This window comes from Botrytis deweyae, assembly GCF_014898535.1.
Source record: "Botrytis deweyae strain B1 chromosome Unknown BDEW_008, whole genome shotgun sequence".
In the NCBI taxonomy this organism is placed as follows: domain Eukaryota; kingdom Fungi; phylum Ascomycota; class Leotiomycetes; order Helotiales; family Sclerotiniaceae; genus Botrytis; species Botrytis deweyae.
The window spans coordinates 1105798-1123123 of record NW_024066215.1 but is presented as its reverse complement, the minus strand read 5'-3'; the positions used below and the strand labels follow the sequence as shown (position 1 = coordinate 1123123).

At 42.2% G+C, this 17326-nt stretch overlaps 6 protein-coding genes across 6 annotated transcripts; 2 read left to right on the top strand and 4 right to left on the bottom strand.

Moving 5' to 3' along the window:
- Positions 1-85: 85 nt before the first annotated feature.
- On the bottom strand, positions 86-571 carry EAE98_004520 (uncharacterized protein; the record flags this gene model as incomplete). Its single annotated transcript, XM_038952140.1, has 1 exon — positions 86-571. The coding sequence occupies one exon, from the start codon at positions 569-571 to the stop codon at positions 86-88; it is 486 nt and encodes a 161-aa protein (XP_038811676.1).
- A 4943-nt stretch (positions 572-5514) lies between these two features.
- Positions 5515-7698, top strand: EAE98_004519 (uncharacterized protein; the record flags this gene model as incomplete). The annotated part of the gene is made up of 4 exons (XM_038952139.1): positions 5515-5857; positions 5921-6351; positions 6438-6760; positions 6810-7698. 4 exons carry the CDS (start codon positions 5515-5517, stop codon positions 7696-7698), a joined length of 1986 nt encoding a protein of 661 aa, XP_038811675.1.
- Positions 7699-8773: 1075 nt separating this feature from the next.
- EAE98_004518 (uncharacterized protein) lies at positions 8774-9766 on the bottom strand (the record flags this gene model as incomplete). The annotated part of the gene is made up of 1 exon (XM_038952138.1): positions 8774-9766. The coding sequence occupies one exon, from the start codon at positions 9764-9766 to the stop codon at positions 8774-8776; it is 993 nt and encodes a 330-aa protein (XP_038811674.1).
- Positions 9767-10430: 664 nt separating this feature from the next.
- On the bottom strand, positions 10431-13052 carry EAE98_004517 (uncharacterized protein). The gene is made up of 3 exons (XM_038952137.1): positions 12453-13052; positions 11182-12392; positions 10431-11115 (listed from the first exon to the last, which is right to left on the bottom strand). The coding sequence occupies exons 1-3, from the start codon at positions 12879-12881 to the stop codon at positions 10695-10697; spliced, it is 2061 nt and encodes a 686-aa protein (XP_038811673.1). The 5' UTR covers positions 12882-13052; the 3' UTR covers positions 10431-10694.
- Positions 13053-13904: 852 nt separating this feature from the next.
- On the bottom strand, positions 13905-14452 carry EAE98_004516 (uncharacterized protein; the record flags this gene model as incomplete). The annotated part of the gene is made up of 2 exons (XM_038952136.1): positions 13905-13975; positions 14032-14452. The coding sequence occupies 2 exons, from the start codon at positions 14450-14452 to the stop codon at positions 13905-13907; spliced, it is 492 nt and encodes a 163-aa protein (XP_038811672.1).
- A 362-nt stretch (positions 14453-14814) lies between these two features.
- Positions 14815-15830, top strand: EAE98_004515 (uncharacterized protein). Its single transcript, XM_038952135.1, has 2 exons — positions 14815-15188; positions 15252-15830. The coding sequence occupies exons 1-2, from the start codon at positions 15123-15125 to the stop codon at positions 15408-15410; spliced, it is 225 nt and encodes a 74-aa protein (XP_038811671.1). The 5' UTR covers positions 14815-15122; the 3' UTR covers positions 15411-15830.
- The last annotated feature ends 1496 nt before the right edge of the window (positions 15831-17326 follow it).

The window sequence follows — 17326 nt, the reverse complement described above, 5'->3', positions numbered from 1 at the left end:
AGTCGAAGCGCGATGGATAGATACATAACGTCTATATCGATTGAACTCTATATACCCTAAAGCTTCCCAGACCGAAACGTATGTTTTAACATCTGCGAGAAATACACCAGCTATTTAACAAAACAAGCCAAAAAGTTTGTGAGTCCTGATCCGTAGTCTGAGGAGATTGCGAGTAGGAAACCTCCTTAGATGAGCAAGCTGATTTTTCCTCTCCGATAACTGCTATCTTCTGCGGCTGATGTGTTATCATACCTTTGGGAGAATCCTCCATCGTAGGACCTTCATTTTCGGGGCCCAAATTCAACGCTTCCGCAAATGAATGATTAACTCTTTTACTAGCATCCATATCTTGGACATCCTTGTCCCGCTTCCTTGAAGTGTGCACTAACTTAAGCTCTGCTTGATTTGCCCTATAGTGAACGTTTGAGATCCATAATGAAAGAGGAAACATATCAGCTACTTCCTGAAGTGGAACAGCAGAAGCCTTTTGTTTGAGACGCAGTTCTTTTATCAAAGGAAACATAAAATGGAAGTCCAGGACATTCAGATTGCTTCCTCCGAAAATTCCCATAGTTGCTCTCTAAGTCGATAAGTTCTTGGAATTCTGGAAATTTGCTAAAGGAAACCTTTGCGTTTTGAAGACCTATGATCAATGAAGTAGCTGAATAATAATTCCGCCACCCCAATAGATACTATGGGAAGTTAGTATATATATTCTAGTACAGAGCAGTAACTTACCTTTATAATCTCAACAATAGAGTTGAGATATCCCCTATGAACTGTGATACGATCTGCCACCTCCTGGCAAAGTCCATTCCATTGTTGGCCTATCAAATTCAATCTCGGTTGATTTGGTTGAAGAATATCGTAAACATCTAGTCGAAGGGATCGACAATCGGTTTCTGTGAGGGATTTGGCTATTCTCTTCGGACTGTTCCGTTCCAGATTGTTCTGTTCCAGGTTATCCAAAAATGAGAAATCTGTAGATAGATTTTTGGACCAATCAATATCGGGGGCATGAATAAATTCTCTCTGAAAACATAAAGATAGAATATCAAGTCGCTTCACTAACAACACGACATTTTTGCGAATATTTCGAAGATCGGATCAAGTAACAACTGAAGGCCATCCCGGGGTTTGATGAGGAGATCATAACGAATGAAACTAGCAGATAATATCCAGTATACCATAGGATGTCGGGACTGAAATGCCTATTCCTTGAATTAAGATGTGATCGATTTACTAAATCAGTAGAAATACTTACATTCATCACTAACTCTGCTTCCTCCCGCTCATTAGGACCGAAAATCTCTTGATATTTTCTAGAAAGATTGCTGCAGATCCCAGAAATCTGATGAAGTATGTTACGGATTGCGACATCTTCATAGCCCAATGCAAGCCAAACCCAAGCTGTATATGGGATTTGATTGATCCAGTACGGATATCGGAATCGATTTTTTCCGCGATTTGGTGAAGTTCCAGAAGAGAATCTATCCCGGAAGTGATAGATTACCCATCCCAATGTGGATCAGATGTTGATGGGGAATAGCATAGATACACAATGTTCTTTACTGTGGCTGCTGAAGAACAGTGGGGAGAAGAGTTGAGTTCGTGAAGGAAGTCCAAAAATCCAGCCAACCAGAGGCTGGATCTCTCAGAGAGTAGCTCGCAGGGAATGTTTTCGTCCGGGGAGAGGTATCTGCAAACGAGCCGAACATCGTTATATTCATTTGAGGACTGAAGGACATTCCTAGCTGCCCTCTCCCACCATTCTTTATCAGACCCACAAAAAGTCGATGTTAGGGATAAGTCGTCTCATTCTATTAGCTTACACCTTTGAAAGATCGTAGAGAGTTTGAGTCACCAGGCATGATAGTATATCACTCGGGGAGCTGAATCTCGAAGTCTATGGTTTGACTTCTTACTTGCAGAAGGGTAGTGGTGAATAAGGCAACACAATGAGGCAAAGGCACGCCTAGTAATATAGCAGTAAGCAATAGATGAAGAGAATGTATATAGGCTGCTTTGTGCTATAGCCTTTCTTATAAAGAACGATATTTCTCCTTCGAGATCACATAAACAAAAAATAAACCCACAGTCGAGAAAAACACACAAGCAAATATACACTAACAAAAATTCACAAAGTCTCTCCGTCATTCTCTATTCTAAAGACTAGACTCGGTGCTGTTCGTATATGATAATAAGAGGAATAAAAAGGACTATGAAATCCCGTATACTATATACTTATAATAATCAACGAAAAAACACATTTCGTTATACTGATTGGAATTTTGTAATTACAAATGCAGATGCAGATACCGCGTGATATTGAGGAAATGAACAAGCTGGGTATTCTTTATGTTTGATTGGAGTGAAAAGGATAGGATAGGTAATTAGGAAGATCATGAGGTTGCGATTGCGCGGTACTGGGGATGAATTTAGGTACTAGGTACCTAGGTATATACAGTATGTATGTATAGTGAAACTCCTGCACGCATTTAATCGATTGAGAGCGAAGGAAAATTTGGATGATAGTAAGGGTGCGTATGAATTGTAAAGAGAACGGGAAGAAGAAAAATTGGAAAGTTATCATAGATGGTGGTACCCAAAGCATAAGGGTATTCGCAATTTCAAGTCGAGATCTAGGATATCCATAGACTAACTATTATATGAATAGAGGGGAAGTATCAAAACTCCAATAGATCGTGTACAAATTCGATATGGAGAATCTTTCAATGTATATTCTAGAATTCGATACGATATCTTCCTGGAATCTTCAAAGCTCTGTTATGGTCATATCCCGTGGCGATAGCATTCGCGTCTATATCTGTTCCTATTGGAATAAAGTGAACAGCGCGACAATACACCAAAGTCGGGTCTTTAAGTAAAATTATGGATGGTTCTTTGTAATTGTAAACGTAGCATTCGAGGAGCCACTAGAATAAGTACAGAGCAAATCTCGAGCGCAGCGAGCTATGGGGGTTTGGGGGCTTGCCCCCATAATAATACTTTTTATCAATTGACTGGTCAGTTGATCGATGTTGATATGAACGACGCTTTGCTGACCCTCTGGGGGCTTCAGGGATGGTGGATGGGGGAGGTGGTGGCAGCTGTTTGTAGGGGGAAAAAGAGGCCGATTTTAATCACAAAAATCGACAATAAAATGTTTTAATTAATTGAGTTATGAATCAATTATAATTTTTTAAAAAGATAAAAAATATTAAAATAATATCTTCCTTTGAGATATATAGATCCTTATCAAAAAAAACTAATCTTAGATTTAAAGAAAAGAAATTGCATAGTTGAAAATGTTAAGAAATAGTTAATTCCGGCCTGTTTTTTCCTATACTAATAGAATAGAAACTATTCTGAGAATTCTATATAGCTGTCTGCTATATGAACGACGCTTCGCTGACCCTCCGGGGGCCACTGCCGTGGAGGCAGAGTATTAGGAAAAATTGATACATCAAATGAAGCAGACCGAAACGTTTTTGTAGCAAATTCCATTGCTTGAAGCATGGTCATGAAGATGATATGAAATAAACATCAACTCGAAGTTTCTCAATCCATGTCGTAGATTGTTGCTATAGGGTAAACAATCATAAAATACCAGCTTTTCAAATATCAATCAATCGTTTGATATATGTCCACGATTCCTCATCTTGAGATAGAAATATTCAGACGTTCAAGGTATGGACTGTATGTAAAACAGTGTTAGGATAGATGCACGATAAGCTTTTAAACACAAGGATTGAGATCGTGAATAACTAACTTGTAACCCCAACATGCGACAAGAATGTTACAAGATGGGACGGACGATCCTACAAAATGAAAAAGAAGAAGAAGATAAAGTTGGGGAGGAAAAGTATGGTTTGAAAAGTGCTTGATAATGCTTGGTAATGCTTAAACTCAATTCCGTGTCAGTGTCACAATTGATACTGTATAATCGATGGGTGGTAGTCCCAAAAGAGTAAATTTCGAGAAATTCCATCGACTCTACTCTCAAAACTCCGTATGCAGTGAGTGGTCCGATCCATGTTCCACCACATGGAAAAGTATTCCGAAGGATCAGGATAATCATTCATTCCATTGTGAATCCATCAGCCAATACATGAAACATTTCATCTGGATGTCTCGTGTCGGAAATCGTTCATCCAGATACTTTATACCCAGTTACTTTTTATAGAATCGACACAATCGATCAGCAACAACATTTGTATGCGTTATTTAATCGGCTTCCTCTTCTCCATTCAGCGTGTTCGTAAATCGTCTAGATACGATTCTTGCCAGATAAAATGAAGGTTTCCACATATATGTTTCGCAACACCCGTCTAGGAAATCGGTAGATGAAGCTTGTGATGGTTAGAGAGATGTGGTATATAAAAATGGGAAGGAAAAGGGGGATAAAGATTCTTCCCCGAAATTTGTCATATGCATGGAAAGTTACTAAGAGATGTCATGTATGTATGTGTGTACATCAACGTCGAAAAAAAGCTTCGAACGACGAAAATGTCGGAGCAGAACGGAAGTACATACCTTGTAGTCGACATGACTAATTAGTAAAAATGGCTTCATATCCTTGATATCCCCTTGCATAAACTGGGGTTGGGAGAAAAGGTGGGTAGAGGGAGGGGTTCTCACAAGGCTGCTTCTTTACTGTTTTAGGGGTAGATCGGGCTCGGTCCTGGAAGCGAAAGACAAATTATGTACGATGTAGTAAAAGTTGGGTTCAACGTCAAGTGGCATGGAGAGGGGTGGTTTGGTGACAAAATCCCCCTTACTTTTCAACAATGCGTGAGTGTTGTCGAGCTGATGATTGGGATTATATTGCGAGGATGAGATGGGATGAGATGAGATGGGATGGGATGGGATTGATGAGACGATATTTATGTTGGTGGTCACAGGGGATGGATGAACTTTCAAACCACAATGCAAAACAGTATACTCGTATGTCAAGTATTCCAGAGAGAAAGATTCTACTACTGTACCTAACTCATTTATTAATCTACTCTCTGAAAGAACAACTATCCCATACCACATACCTAATACAATAATCCTCATTCGCCGTTAACATCCGACTAAATATCACCCGGGAAGGTCCATACGGGAAAAGATATCCACAACCCGTTCCCCATTTAGCGGGTCGTATTGAATAAACATCAACCGACTAGCTTGATTTCCTACCCAAATCCTCATCTTCATCTCAACACTTACCATGTGTGACCCTGCCATCCCGTCCGATATTCTTCGGATTATTATTGAAACCCCAACGAAACTACCAGCATGCTGTTACAAATTTTCTTCTTCTCAAAGCTCACGCGCTGGTTGTGTCCATATCCTGGTTTCTTCATCATGGAATAACCTCCGTATCGAAAGTCAAGGTACCCACTTAAAAGTATTGCGAACAACTGTATTGTCCCATCAAATATATCAATGATGAACATTCTCCCACGAGTCTTTTTTTTCTTCTGAATTCGTCGCACTACTGTAAAGTCAAAAAAACTTTATATTCAAATGGCTTCTTCTTATAATTACAGCACATCCAGTTCTGAAGTCGGAACTCCATATACTCCTAGATCTTCTTCTCCTACTTATTCAGTCGCAAGTCGTTCTTCTTCTACCACCATCAGTAAACGCATCTCTATTTCGACAAGTCGGAGAAATACAGCTATGAATCCCATAGGTGGCATTGATATTGCTGCCATTGAAGCGGCCATGAAGCAATCTTCTCTTGACCATCTGAAAGGTTATAGTCAGACAAATTATTCAACGGTTACTCAATCCAATGACACCGAATATATCTCTCAAGATGCCGCCAAAGGATATCAGGTTCTTCGTGAGCCTGCATGGAATAAAGGTATATTTTCATATCATTCATCTACCTAGTATTTCAACCCTCAGATTTCTAACCCTCCAAAAGGTACCTCCTTTACTCCCGAAGACAGAGTCAACAAAAACCTTACTGGTCTCATCCCTCACGTCCTAGAGAGCCTCGAAACACAATGCATCCGAGCCATGCGAATGATCAATAGTCGAGCAACCCCCATCGACAAATATCTCTACCTCTCCAACATCAAAGCCCAAAATACAGATCTTTTCTACCGTCTCTTAATCGATAATATCGCTACTCTCATGCCCCTCGTCTACACCCCCACAATCGGTGATGTCTGTCTCCAGTACTCCACATTATACACTCGTCCAGAAGCATTATATATTTCCATCAAGCAACGCAAGTCCATGACCACCATTTTGAGAAATTGGCCATATCCAGACCCTTCAATTTGTGTCGTGACCGATGGATCACGCATTCTCGGTCTTGGCGATCTCGGTGTTAACGGTGTTGGAATCTCGGTTCGTACCCCTCACCCCTTTTTGAACAAAACATCCCCTCCTTCCCTCTCTGTCCTTCTCAAACCCTAACTAACCCTCCCTTCCAGATCGGTAAACTAGCCCTCTACACCGGAGCAGCCGGTATCCATCCCGAAAAAACCCTCCCCATCGTCCTCGACTGCGGCACCGCCAATGAAGAAAATCTCCGCGACCCCCTCTACCTCGGTCTCCGCATGAAGCGACCCGGCCCCGAAGTCGAGCAGCAATTCATGGATGAATTCATGGCTGCCGTCAAAGAAGTCTACCCTCAGATGCTCGTCCAATTCGAAGATTTCGAATCCGAAAAGGCATTCAAGTATCTCGATCGATACAAGGGCGAAAAAATGTTCAACGATGATATTCAAGGCACAGGAGCGGTCGTCTTAGCTGGGTATGTATCTCCCCCTCCTCGTATTCCCCCATGTATTAATTTGATCTAGATATATCGGCGCAGTCAATCTCTCCGGAGTCCCCATCGAAGACCAGAGATTAGTATTCATGGGCGCGGGCTCCGCTGGTGTCGGAGTCGCAAAACAAGTCATGGAATACTACACGCGTCGCGGACTCTCTGAAAAAGAAGCCCGTGACAAATTCTGGCTCGTCGACACCAAAGGCCTCGTCACCACCGACCGCGGCGACAAATTAGCCGCGCATAAGAAAATCTTCGCAAGAGATGATAATAATGGTCATCAATTCCAAACCTTGGAAGAAGTCATCGAGTATGTGAAACCGACGGCGTTGATCGGGTTAACGGCTACTTTTGGCGTTTTTACAGAATCGGTGGTGAGAGCGTTGAAGGTGAGTGTGGATGCGGGCGGATTGGGACGACGACCCATTCTCTTCCCGCTCAGTAATCCCCTCACAAAAGCAGAATGTACCTTCGAACAAGCAATTACCTGGACCGAGGGAACCGTGATTTTCGCATCCGGATCCCCCTTCTCGCCGGTGACGATCAAACATTCCGAGTCCCCCTCGGAAAACTCCACAACGTACTACCCCAATCAGGGCAACAACGTGTATGTCTTCCCGGGACTGGGACTCGGAGCGATCTTGGCCAAGGCCTCGAGAGTCACAGATGCAATGGTGTATCAGAGTGCGGAAGCGTTGTCGGGATGTTTGAATCGGGAGGAGTTGATGATGGGACTTATCTATCCGAAGATTGAGCGGGTGCGCGATGCGAGTGTGGTGGTTGCGAGGGAGGTGATGAAGGCGGCGAGGAGAGAGGGGGTTAGTGAGTTGAGTGAGGAGTGTTGGGCTGTGTGGGAGGAGTGGGGGGATGTGGCGTTGGAGAATTGGATTAGGAAGCAGGTTTATGATCCCCGGTGGTAGAGTGAGTGAGGAAGAGAAGTTGGATGGGAGATGATGGTTTGTTTGCTTTTTTCGTTTCTGTTGCGCTTTCGAGGGCTGGCATGCTAGGGCAAGATACCATGACTTTTTAATGCGAGTTTGCTTCTTTTCGTAGGAGGTATATGGATTATACGAGTGGTAATTACATACTCCAACTTCCAAATTATTACAAGTTGGTGGTAGATATCAGAATAGACCAAAGAAAAAATAATATCACAAGAAATGATTCTTAACTAATTCAACTCCTTTTGAATTTTTGAACCCCTCTAATCAAATCTTCATCGATAATACTACGATACAAACACTAAGAGCATTCCACTCCCTCTTCCACTCACTCGAGACCGAATTTCCTCTATCCATATGGCAAAATCATCATAATAGAGAGCGAATATAAGAAATACAAAGAAAACTCTTACAATCCTCCTCTCCTAATATCATGATCCTGTAGAGGCTCGAGTTCCCTGCGAGAATAGTATTCTGATGCGGTTTTTGATACTTAGATTATCTAGATATACCTAGGTATTCAAGAGTTATGAATACTAAATACACGAAATAGGAAATAATATGGTGAGTTATAAGAGGTGATGAACACTATAAAATTTTTCTATCATATTATAGATTATCTTTCATAGTCTGTATATAATTCTAGATAAGTAGTAAGTAGTGAGTAGTAAATGATAAACTTGGAAGATTCTTTGATGGAATATGATATGGAGAAGAAGGAGATGAGCGAAATGCGCTATTCAAAATCGAAATGGAGATATTTGATTTCTTCCATTCTGTATTAAAGTTTGAATGTTTGTTTTGTTCATGTGCGGGTATATTAAATCGAGTCTTTAGAACTCGGAATTTATGTTTACATGTGTAATCTCATCCTATCTGTGGAGAGCAATCCGGTATGGGGTATGGAAGGGAGAGGGAAAGTTCTCTGCTATTGTGTTAGTATTGATTTGAGTGCAAACTGCTATCATTGAACTTGGTCTGATTTTCATTATTTCCAAAATTTCATAAACAAAATTTCTCTCCTTCTCTTACCTCCTTCATCATTCATCATCCATCACCCCTCCAATCCCTCCACATAATCCCTAACCGCCTGCTCAAACCCTCTATCCTCCCTAAACCCCAACCCAAACGCAAACGCATTATCATACCTCACCCCCCAGCTCCTCAAAATCCTCACCGTCGCCTCCTCCTCCTCCTCCCTAATCAACCCCAATTTCTCCTCTCCCCCAACCTTCACCAACGCATCCAACATCTCCTGCACACTCGCTCCTTTCCCGGGTAGATTAACCGCCCTACGATGTCCATCCACCCCCTGCAACTCCATCTCCATCGCATGAATCAAATTCTCCGTCAACGTCCTCGGACTACACATCCAGCTCACAAACCCACGATCCTTAATCGGCACCACGCACTCCTTCCCCGCCATCGGCTCTCTAATCATCCCGCTCAGAAACGAACTCGCCGCCTGCGTTGGTTTCCCCGGCCTGATACTAATCGTCGGGAAACGCAATGCCAAACCATCGATAAATCCCCTGCGGATGTAATCCTGCAGGAGAGTTTCACATGCTAATTTCTGACAGCCGTAAGAGCCCTCGGGAGTGGGATGCGTATCCTCTGTGATTATTTCCGGGAGCGGTCTCCCGTATACCGCGAGCGAAGATGCGTAGATGACACGAACTAATCTGCCCTCGGGCTTCAAAGATGGATTATTTCTGATTCCTTCAAGAAGAGAAAGTGTAGAGTGCAGATTTACTTTCATGCCGAGCTCGAAATTTTGCTCCGAGCCGGATGACATGATGCCGTGGAAGATGAATATGGTGTCGATTGTTCCGGCCGAGGAAAGGAGGGAAGAGAGGGACTCGGCATTGCAGAGATCGGCTTGGATGCATTGTGTGTTTTGGGGATGGGGGGAGGAGGGGGCAGAGGGTGTGATGATATCGGTGAGGATAAGTTTGTTTTCTGGGGCGGTGGCATGGTTGGTGAGGAGGTGAGTGGCGAGGAGTTGTCCGATGAAGCCTGAGGCGCCGGTTATGAGGATGGTGGGCATGGTGGTGATGTTGTTTAACCTGTTGAAACCAATTCGAAAAAACGAGAATTTTAATCCTTTCTGTGCACAGAATTCACAGCTTTATGTCTTATAAGTAGGAACTCCTTATGAGAATCAAGAATCAAAGAAGTCGTCAGTTGCAAACCGAGACTCTGATAGATGGAAGAATTGACCCCGAAGCCGAAAGAAAAATGGGGGTAAAGAAAAATGGGGGTTAGTAATCGCTCTATATATGATTGATGCTGTACATATGCCGGCTGCAAATCCACGCAACTTGTACAACTTTGCGGTTGAGCTCTAGAGATCGGTAAGTACGGCACATATATGTAGTATATTTCTAGACGGAAGGTTTTGCGACGGAAGTAAGACCATCTCCAAGTTAGAGATTTTAACCCCGCCTCTACCCCGCGCCGTGGGGGGGCAAAATGGTGGGGGTCATAATGTCCCTGAAATTTCTAAGGGGCATAGCCGACAATGATATGTGTTCGTGTAGGTAGGTATTCTTTATCAAGTAGCGAGCAAATAGAAATACATTGCCATGGAGAGGAATATGATGATTGGGTTAGGCTAAGCTGGGCTTGGTCACCATTCGAATTCTTGCGGATGTATATCAGTCATATTGCATTTCGTGTCGAAAGAGACGATTGACAATTGGACCGTTTAAATTTGCTTATACCATGATATTGATTTATCTATCTTTTCAATTGTCTTTGCATTGGACAATGCAGATGTCCGGTTTTTGCTCCCTCAAATTTAACCAAGCAATATTCTTTCTGGTTCAACATCAACAGAACTTGGTCTGGAAATCATCATTCATCTCTCCTGTTAAGATTTTCCCCTCTCAACTCATGAAACACTCATCTAAGCTCGTGGCTCCTTGATTCTTCTTTTTTCCGTAAAACTTCTTTACAAATGCCTCAATCTCCACCTACATTCTTTCCACAGGACTCAACCCCAAAATGCGCATACCATTGTAAAGTACCACTCTAGCCGCATCATAAAGAGCCATTCTAGCCTTCATGACTTCCCTCTCGCTACCCATAATTCTAAGATGATCATAACTACTACTAAGAACGTGAGTCATCTTGAAGAGATATGTAAGAATGGTCGTTGGTTCTAGAGTCTTGACAGTGTTCTGAACAACATCTGGGTATTGGGAGAGTGTTCTGATGAGGTTTTGAGCGTGGACTTCAGTAAGGAGTGAAAGGTCTGCGGAGGCAATTTCTCCGGGTGTAAGAGCTGCTTTACGGGTGATGGAACAAAGACGAGCATGGGCATATTGAAGGTATGGACCTGTATCTCCTTCGAAAGATGTCATGGTTTCCATGTTGAAAGTGTATCCGTTGACACTAAGAAGAATTAGTTTGGAACTCCAGATCATAAAAATAGAAGTAAAAAACAATCGATTCACTTACCGTTTACCACTCATGTCCTGTACCATGACAGAGCTGATACCAAGGATATCAGATGTAGCGACTGGATCGGCAATCTGCTCATATTTGGCCTCGTTCTTTTGCATAACCTCGTGCATCTTTTCGGCAACATCTCTCAAGATATCATCCAAGAATTTGACAGTACCACGACGAGTACTCATGCCATGAACCAATCCGAAGTTGATGTGTTGACACTTATCTCGGAGTTCCTTGTAGCCCAAAAGTTCAATAATCTTGAACAATTGTTGTAAGTGTAGCTCTTGATCAGTTGCGACAACGTAGATCATTTGATCAAAGTCATACTTTTCTTTTCGTTGTAACAATTCGCTAATATCTCTAGTAAGATAAAGTGCTGTGCCATCCCTTCTCTTAACGATTGCTTTTCCAAGACCTTTGCCAACCTTTCCGGCCACGTGCTTGGTGAAATCGACAATCATAGCACCTTGCGACTCTTCGGCAATTTTCATTTCCTCCATTTTCTTTCCAGTCTCCTCCATTACTTCTGCTTTGACTTGAGATTCTCCAGAATAATCATCAAAATGAATGTTCAATCGTGCATAAGTCTCCCTGTATCTCTTGATACTAAGCTCACGGAATCTAGCCCATTGCGCAATTGCTTTTTCATCGTTCTCCGTCATTGCTTTGAAGTATCGACGAGCTTGTTCATCCAAACCTTCATTCTTGATATGCAATGCTTCATCTGTCTTTCCTTCTGCCTCTAATGCTGCCATCTTATCAGCCTCAGCCTTCACATCTGTATTGATCTTGACGTAAATTTGGAAGAGATGATTGATAGGATCTGCCTTTAAAGCTTCTTCATCTCCATATTTGTCAAATCCCAAAGCCAATAATCCATATTGTTTGCCCCAATCTCCAAGATAGTTGACACGAGTCACATCCCATCCAACTGCCGCGTAAAGATTCGACAAGAAACCTCCAATAATTGTACTTCGAAGATGACCAGCATGGAAAGGTTTTGCGATATTTGGGGATGAGAATTCAATGACTATTTTCTTTTGTCCTTTTGATGGATCTTCAGGATCGACGAGACCGAGATATTTGTTTTGACCAAAGTTTATCTTTTGTTGGATGATGGTAGGAATGAGAAGCTCGTTAAGTCTGTCGGCTTTGAAGAAGAATTGGAGATAGACACCATTGGTGGTAGGCTTATGAACGAGAGGTGATTCAGGAAACTATTCAACCCAATTTGTTAGTCATTCTCATGATATATGACTTGATTGCGACGAGTGTACCTTTGCCGCCCATTCTTCTGCGAGCTCGTTGGGTTTTTTGCCCTTGACTCGCAAAGCTGGCACAGGCAACACCAAGTCACCTTTGTCCAAAGTGTTTGTCCATGCTAACGCAGGGTAAATAATGACGGAATCTACACCAGTAATCTCAGCTAAGTGAGAAGTAATGTGAGCTCTGTAGATATCGTTGATGTTGACATCAGGGTGACAATTAGGGAATTTGGGTAAGTCCGACACACTCAAAGACTTGAGTTTCTCCGAAATGAAGTCTGAGGATGAAGTTGTCGTAGCCATCTTGTAAATTGTGGTTGAAAATGTGCGAAAAGAATTGAAGCTGTGGGGTTTAAATCGAGGGGTATTTTGGACTGAAGTGGAGATCAATTTCAGACAGTGGAGTGAATTCTTGCGAAGGATAGAAAAGGTGAAGCTCATATGGTTGGAGACAGTATCAACAATACCTTCTCCGCTATGAGATTATGGTGAAGTGCGACGATGAAGAGAGGATTGAGTAATATTTATGACTCTCGATTCTCGTTGGTGACTCAAAAAGTTCCTGGTTAACTGAACTGACCAACCCACCCCTCAAAGGATTTTTCTGCTGGTTCAACAGGGTTGCTTCATCTTTTTGGGCTTAGTTGATTTACCGCCTTTGTTAATGCCTTCAATCTAAGGCCAGTAGTAGATCAAATAATGTTCTAAATTCATTCTGGAAAATATTTCAAGCCATAAGATCACCACTCGTGTCTCTCAAGCCACTTCGATTGTAATGGTAACGGTCACACCAGATTTTTCCTTGAGATTCCAGTTTGGATAGGGAAAATGGTCAAGATTTGATTAATATCCTTCCGCTTTCGTCTCCGCGCGCCTTAAGAAGGCTTGGCTATCATCATCTTCACTCTTCTCTCTCCACACACTTTTTCGAGCGTTGTCTACAACTACCTACTGAAGAGCTCTCTATCCCAATTCACACATTTTCAATTTTTTCACTTCTTCTACCTCTTCAGTGAAGAATACACCATTTCAAGAGATCAAATGCAGTAATTCAAATCATGGATTTATTTCAAAGGGATGATAGTTCATTCCTATCATTTTCTAAAAACAATTGATAAAGTCATGACGATAATAAGAAACCCTTCCATTTTCAACGCCATCCATATTCGAACAGTTAATCATATCTGACCCAAAAGGCAAACAACCCCCCCTTTCTCAATACACCATACCGAATCTTGTCCATTCCCAAACAAAAGACCAAGAGATAAGTATGGTATATACTCCTCTAAAAAGGACTGAAGATAATAACACCAAGTAGGAAATCCAAAAGTTATAACAATCAGAACCAGAACCCAAATTCCAAACCCACCAATTATGAATATTAAAAATTCCGCCATTACCCCGCACTTCTATACCACCTCATGTTGTGAGACTCTCCAGCATTTTCGTCTTTGCCGACCTCGTTCAATGAGCTGGAGTTGGAATATCTTGACCGTCGTCTCGTAGCATTCGAATGAAAGCACGTTCTTGAGAATCTAAACACATCTGTTAGCCAATTGTGTCCTCTAAAAAGTGACTGAGGAGTTCTTACTCGGTCGAGAATAGTTTGGGCCGGACTCTTCCACAGTAATCGAGCGTGTATCGACTTGTTCATCGCAAACGACTGCACCATCTGGGCCCGACTCGGGAGAATAATCCATTCTCATTAAACTGATTCTGAGGCGATAACGACCAGGGGCGTGAATTGCAAGATCTGGGAAGAAGAAGTACGCTTGATCGCGCACACCTCTAGATCTAGTTTGAGCGATAGGATGCGCAGAGTCTGCGGCTTTCCCATCCATTTGTTCATATATAATTTGACCACTGGCGTAATGGATGAGTGAAACACAAGTCCAGTAACCGGCAAGATGTTGATAAAGATCGTGCTCACTACTGAGTTGAACAATCAGAGGAGGGTATAAGATAGATCCTGGGCGAACTCGCGCGGGAGGTTGGACTGCAATAGACAACATGTTGAAGGTAAGGTGTGTATTGTTAGGTGTTGGGTATGAGTGCTGATTAAAGAGGTTTTCAGATGGCAGGAACTGAAAACTAAAAGGACAAGGAGTTGTGGATGATCAAATGCGACTTCTTTTCGATGACTTATCGAAGTAGTGATGGCGGGTGGGTGTTTGACTGGATGATAATTGGAAGTTTGTTGTGAATTTCGAAACGAAGACAGTGTGAAGAGAAGACTGATTGAGATGATGATGAGAAATACTTCGAAAACATGGACGAAAGGACTCCTTTTATCTTTCTCCATTGCTCACACTCGGAGAAGAAAATATATGAGGCTGAGATACCTCTTGAATATATCATGGATGGGATAGAATCTTCCCTCCCGATAGGTATCTCAAGAATAGTTCATGCCGCCTCAATCGAATAGAGAACTATTCGCTTGTGCCCTTCGACCAGTCAGAGCCAATCTATTTTTTCGATAATATCAGCTCTGACAGCATCGATGAGGGAAATATTACTTGATTTTCTGCGGGTAATTCCTCTGTGTGGCCTTTTTTTACTTTACTTCTTTTCCCCTCAGACTATTGTTCGGGGAATTCCAAGCAAGGGAAGCCGGTCCCACCGATACACACATTATTGTGGAAGTCTTAGATCTACCCAAGATTTGAACGTTGTATAGATCTCATGCAACGAAATGCAAGATTTGGTTTTATGCGGTATTCCCAAGGGAATGGTCCAGGACCCACGGTGGTAAGTCGCAAGCCATGCTTATCTCGGTAAGGTCCACTCGGCCACGCTAAGAGAAAACTACAGGGCCATCGGGACCCGGCAAGTCGTCACCACTGTCACATTCGGCTCGTGTTAGTGACAATTGCTGATTTGATGGCAATGAATTACAAGATACAAAATACCACCCTAGAAAATTATGTACTTGGAGCCAATAAAGAGATGGGAGTAAAGATAGTAAGTTAATCTTTGGAGTACTCAATCGAATCTTAGATTGAATGTTACCTCAGAGGGAGCTTTCTTCTCCTTTAGAGATTTACTCCGTCTAAACCCTTGAAAGTATCTATCTACCTTGGAATCATTTTCCTTTGAAGTCAATGGAGCATCTATATCACATCCACTCTATTTGCTTTGTACTTGACTGAACTAATTAACTCGTTCAATCCGATTTTAGTATCAATCCATTATCTCCATTATAGTCCTGACCAACTTGCACCAAATTTAGGCTCAATTGGTCTACGGTACACTTCATACAATCTGATTTTAGGATAATCAATTGGAGGAAATGGAAACCCTCTTTTAGTGAAACCTTCATTGACACACGGCAAAAGTGTTATTTTCCCTCATCCCAACAATCTTACTATCAGGCAGTGTCAGCTCCTCTGTCAAATCCATTGCCATTTTCAGTATGGCGTGTTAGTGGCGCCCCTCTAAAGCCTTTTTCAAGGGTATACGATCGATTTCGATACCCTGTCATAGGTCTCGTGGGAATCTCAGCTATCAAGGGCTAGCAAGGGCTAGCAAGGGCTATCACAACATCATCTCAATTAAAAATGACCAATTTGTTCCAGTTTCAATAAAATCTTCGTGAGGAGATTGAGAATACTATGGAACCTAACACTTCGAGAATTTTCTTGAAGCTTTCGAAGGATGTATAGTTATTCATCGACATCTATAATCTTTCTATTTCGTGACCTACTCGTTGTGATGTGGGGATTGGGGGCTAAAGGGCATCAGAACCTTCATAACCCGTACTCACCAGATACCCTACGTCACACGACAATATTGGAGAGAATTAGCAGCAAGGGTGGAAATGCGTGGATAAGATGTGTTGAAATCACATCTACTTCGGGGAATGAAGTGAAAAGGGATTCACCCGATTTCTGGACCCATCTAGGCGCTGGCTGATTTGGAACAAGGATTCAATGAAGATTCTTCCACTTTAGTGCAGAAACCGCTAGGATATCTCGCATGGTAGAAACACTTTTTTTTCTTACCTGCATAGATCTGGTTTGAGATCTGGGTATCACGACATATTGCCGCTGAACTAGGGTTTTGGAGCCCTTCAAGTTATTGTTGATAGCTGAACCACCTGGCACTCACTGGGGTTGAACCCCGCACTATCCACTATCGATATGGATAACTGAAATAATGGTATGAAAATCGGTATGTAATGTTTTCAAACATAATGATTGAACTGTACATTACTCATTCAATGGAGCGTCAATTGATCAAGATAATTTAGGCATTTATTCTTCAAATCCTACTTCAATCAATACCCTTAATACGGAATGGTTGGGATAAGTACAGTTACGGGTTTGGGGGTTAAAATGCTTAGAGGGGTAACAGTCGGCGCAGTCGCAGGTCGTGATTACCTTCTTAACCCCATCATGAGTTCTTTCCTCGATGGAATAACCATGATCATCAAATTTCCGATCAACATCGTTATTGAAGACCTCTTTCTTATTATTTCTTGTTTTCTAATCTCCATTGAATCATTTATTTCCCTCGTTCTCTATGGCACCCCTAGACAGCCATATACTACGTATCACGAACCTTACCTCAAAGACTGTTTGACTTCTCTTCCGCGTTCAGATCGTAAGACTTTGAACAATACAAACGAGTCATTCTCAATCTTCAGAAAGTTCACGGACCGACAAGACGAACACATAGCTAGGTATTTATCACATTGGCACCGTCATATATCTTTCCTGCAGCTGCGAGGTTCCGCAGTCATGCCGTAGTATCACAGACATCGTCTGATATCCTTCTCTATAGCATTTTCGAGACTCAAGCATAGTTCAAGCCTCGATTCATGTATACCGTGGGAGAGGATACCATACTCCGAATCATTCTTCCATCTATTATCGCGTGTGTAGCAA

Coding starts and splice junctions, on each gene's coding strand:
- EAE98_004517 (XM_038952137.1), bottom strand. CDS start 12,881: ATGAGCTTCACCTTTTCTATCCTTCGCAAGAATTCACTCCACTGTCTG. Junction 12,393..12,452: donor CAGAAGAATGGGCGGCAAAG/GTACACTCGTCG, acceptor TGGGTTGAATAG/TTTCCTGAATCACCTCTCGT. Junction 11,116..11,181: donor CAGGACATGAGTGGTAAACG/GTAAGTGAATCG, acceptor AATTCTTCTTAG/TGTCAACGGATACACTTTCA.
- EAE98_004515 (XM_038952135.1), top strand. CDS start 15,123: ATGCAACGAAATGCAAGATTTGGTTTTATGCGGTATTCCCAAGGGAAT. Junction 15,189..15,251: donor ATGGTCCAGGACCCACGGTG/GTAAGTCGCAAG, acceptor AGAAAACTACAG/GGCCATCGGGACCCGGCAAG.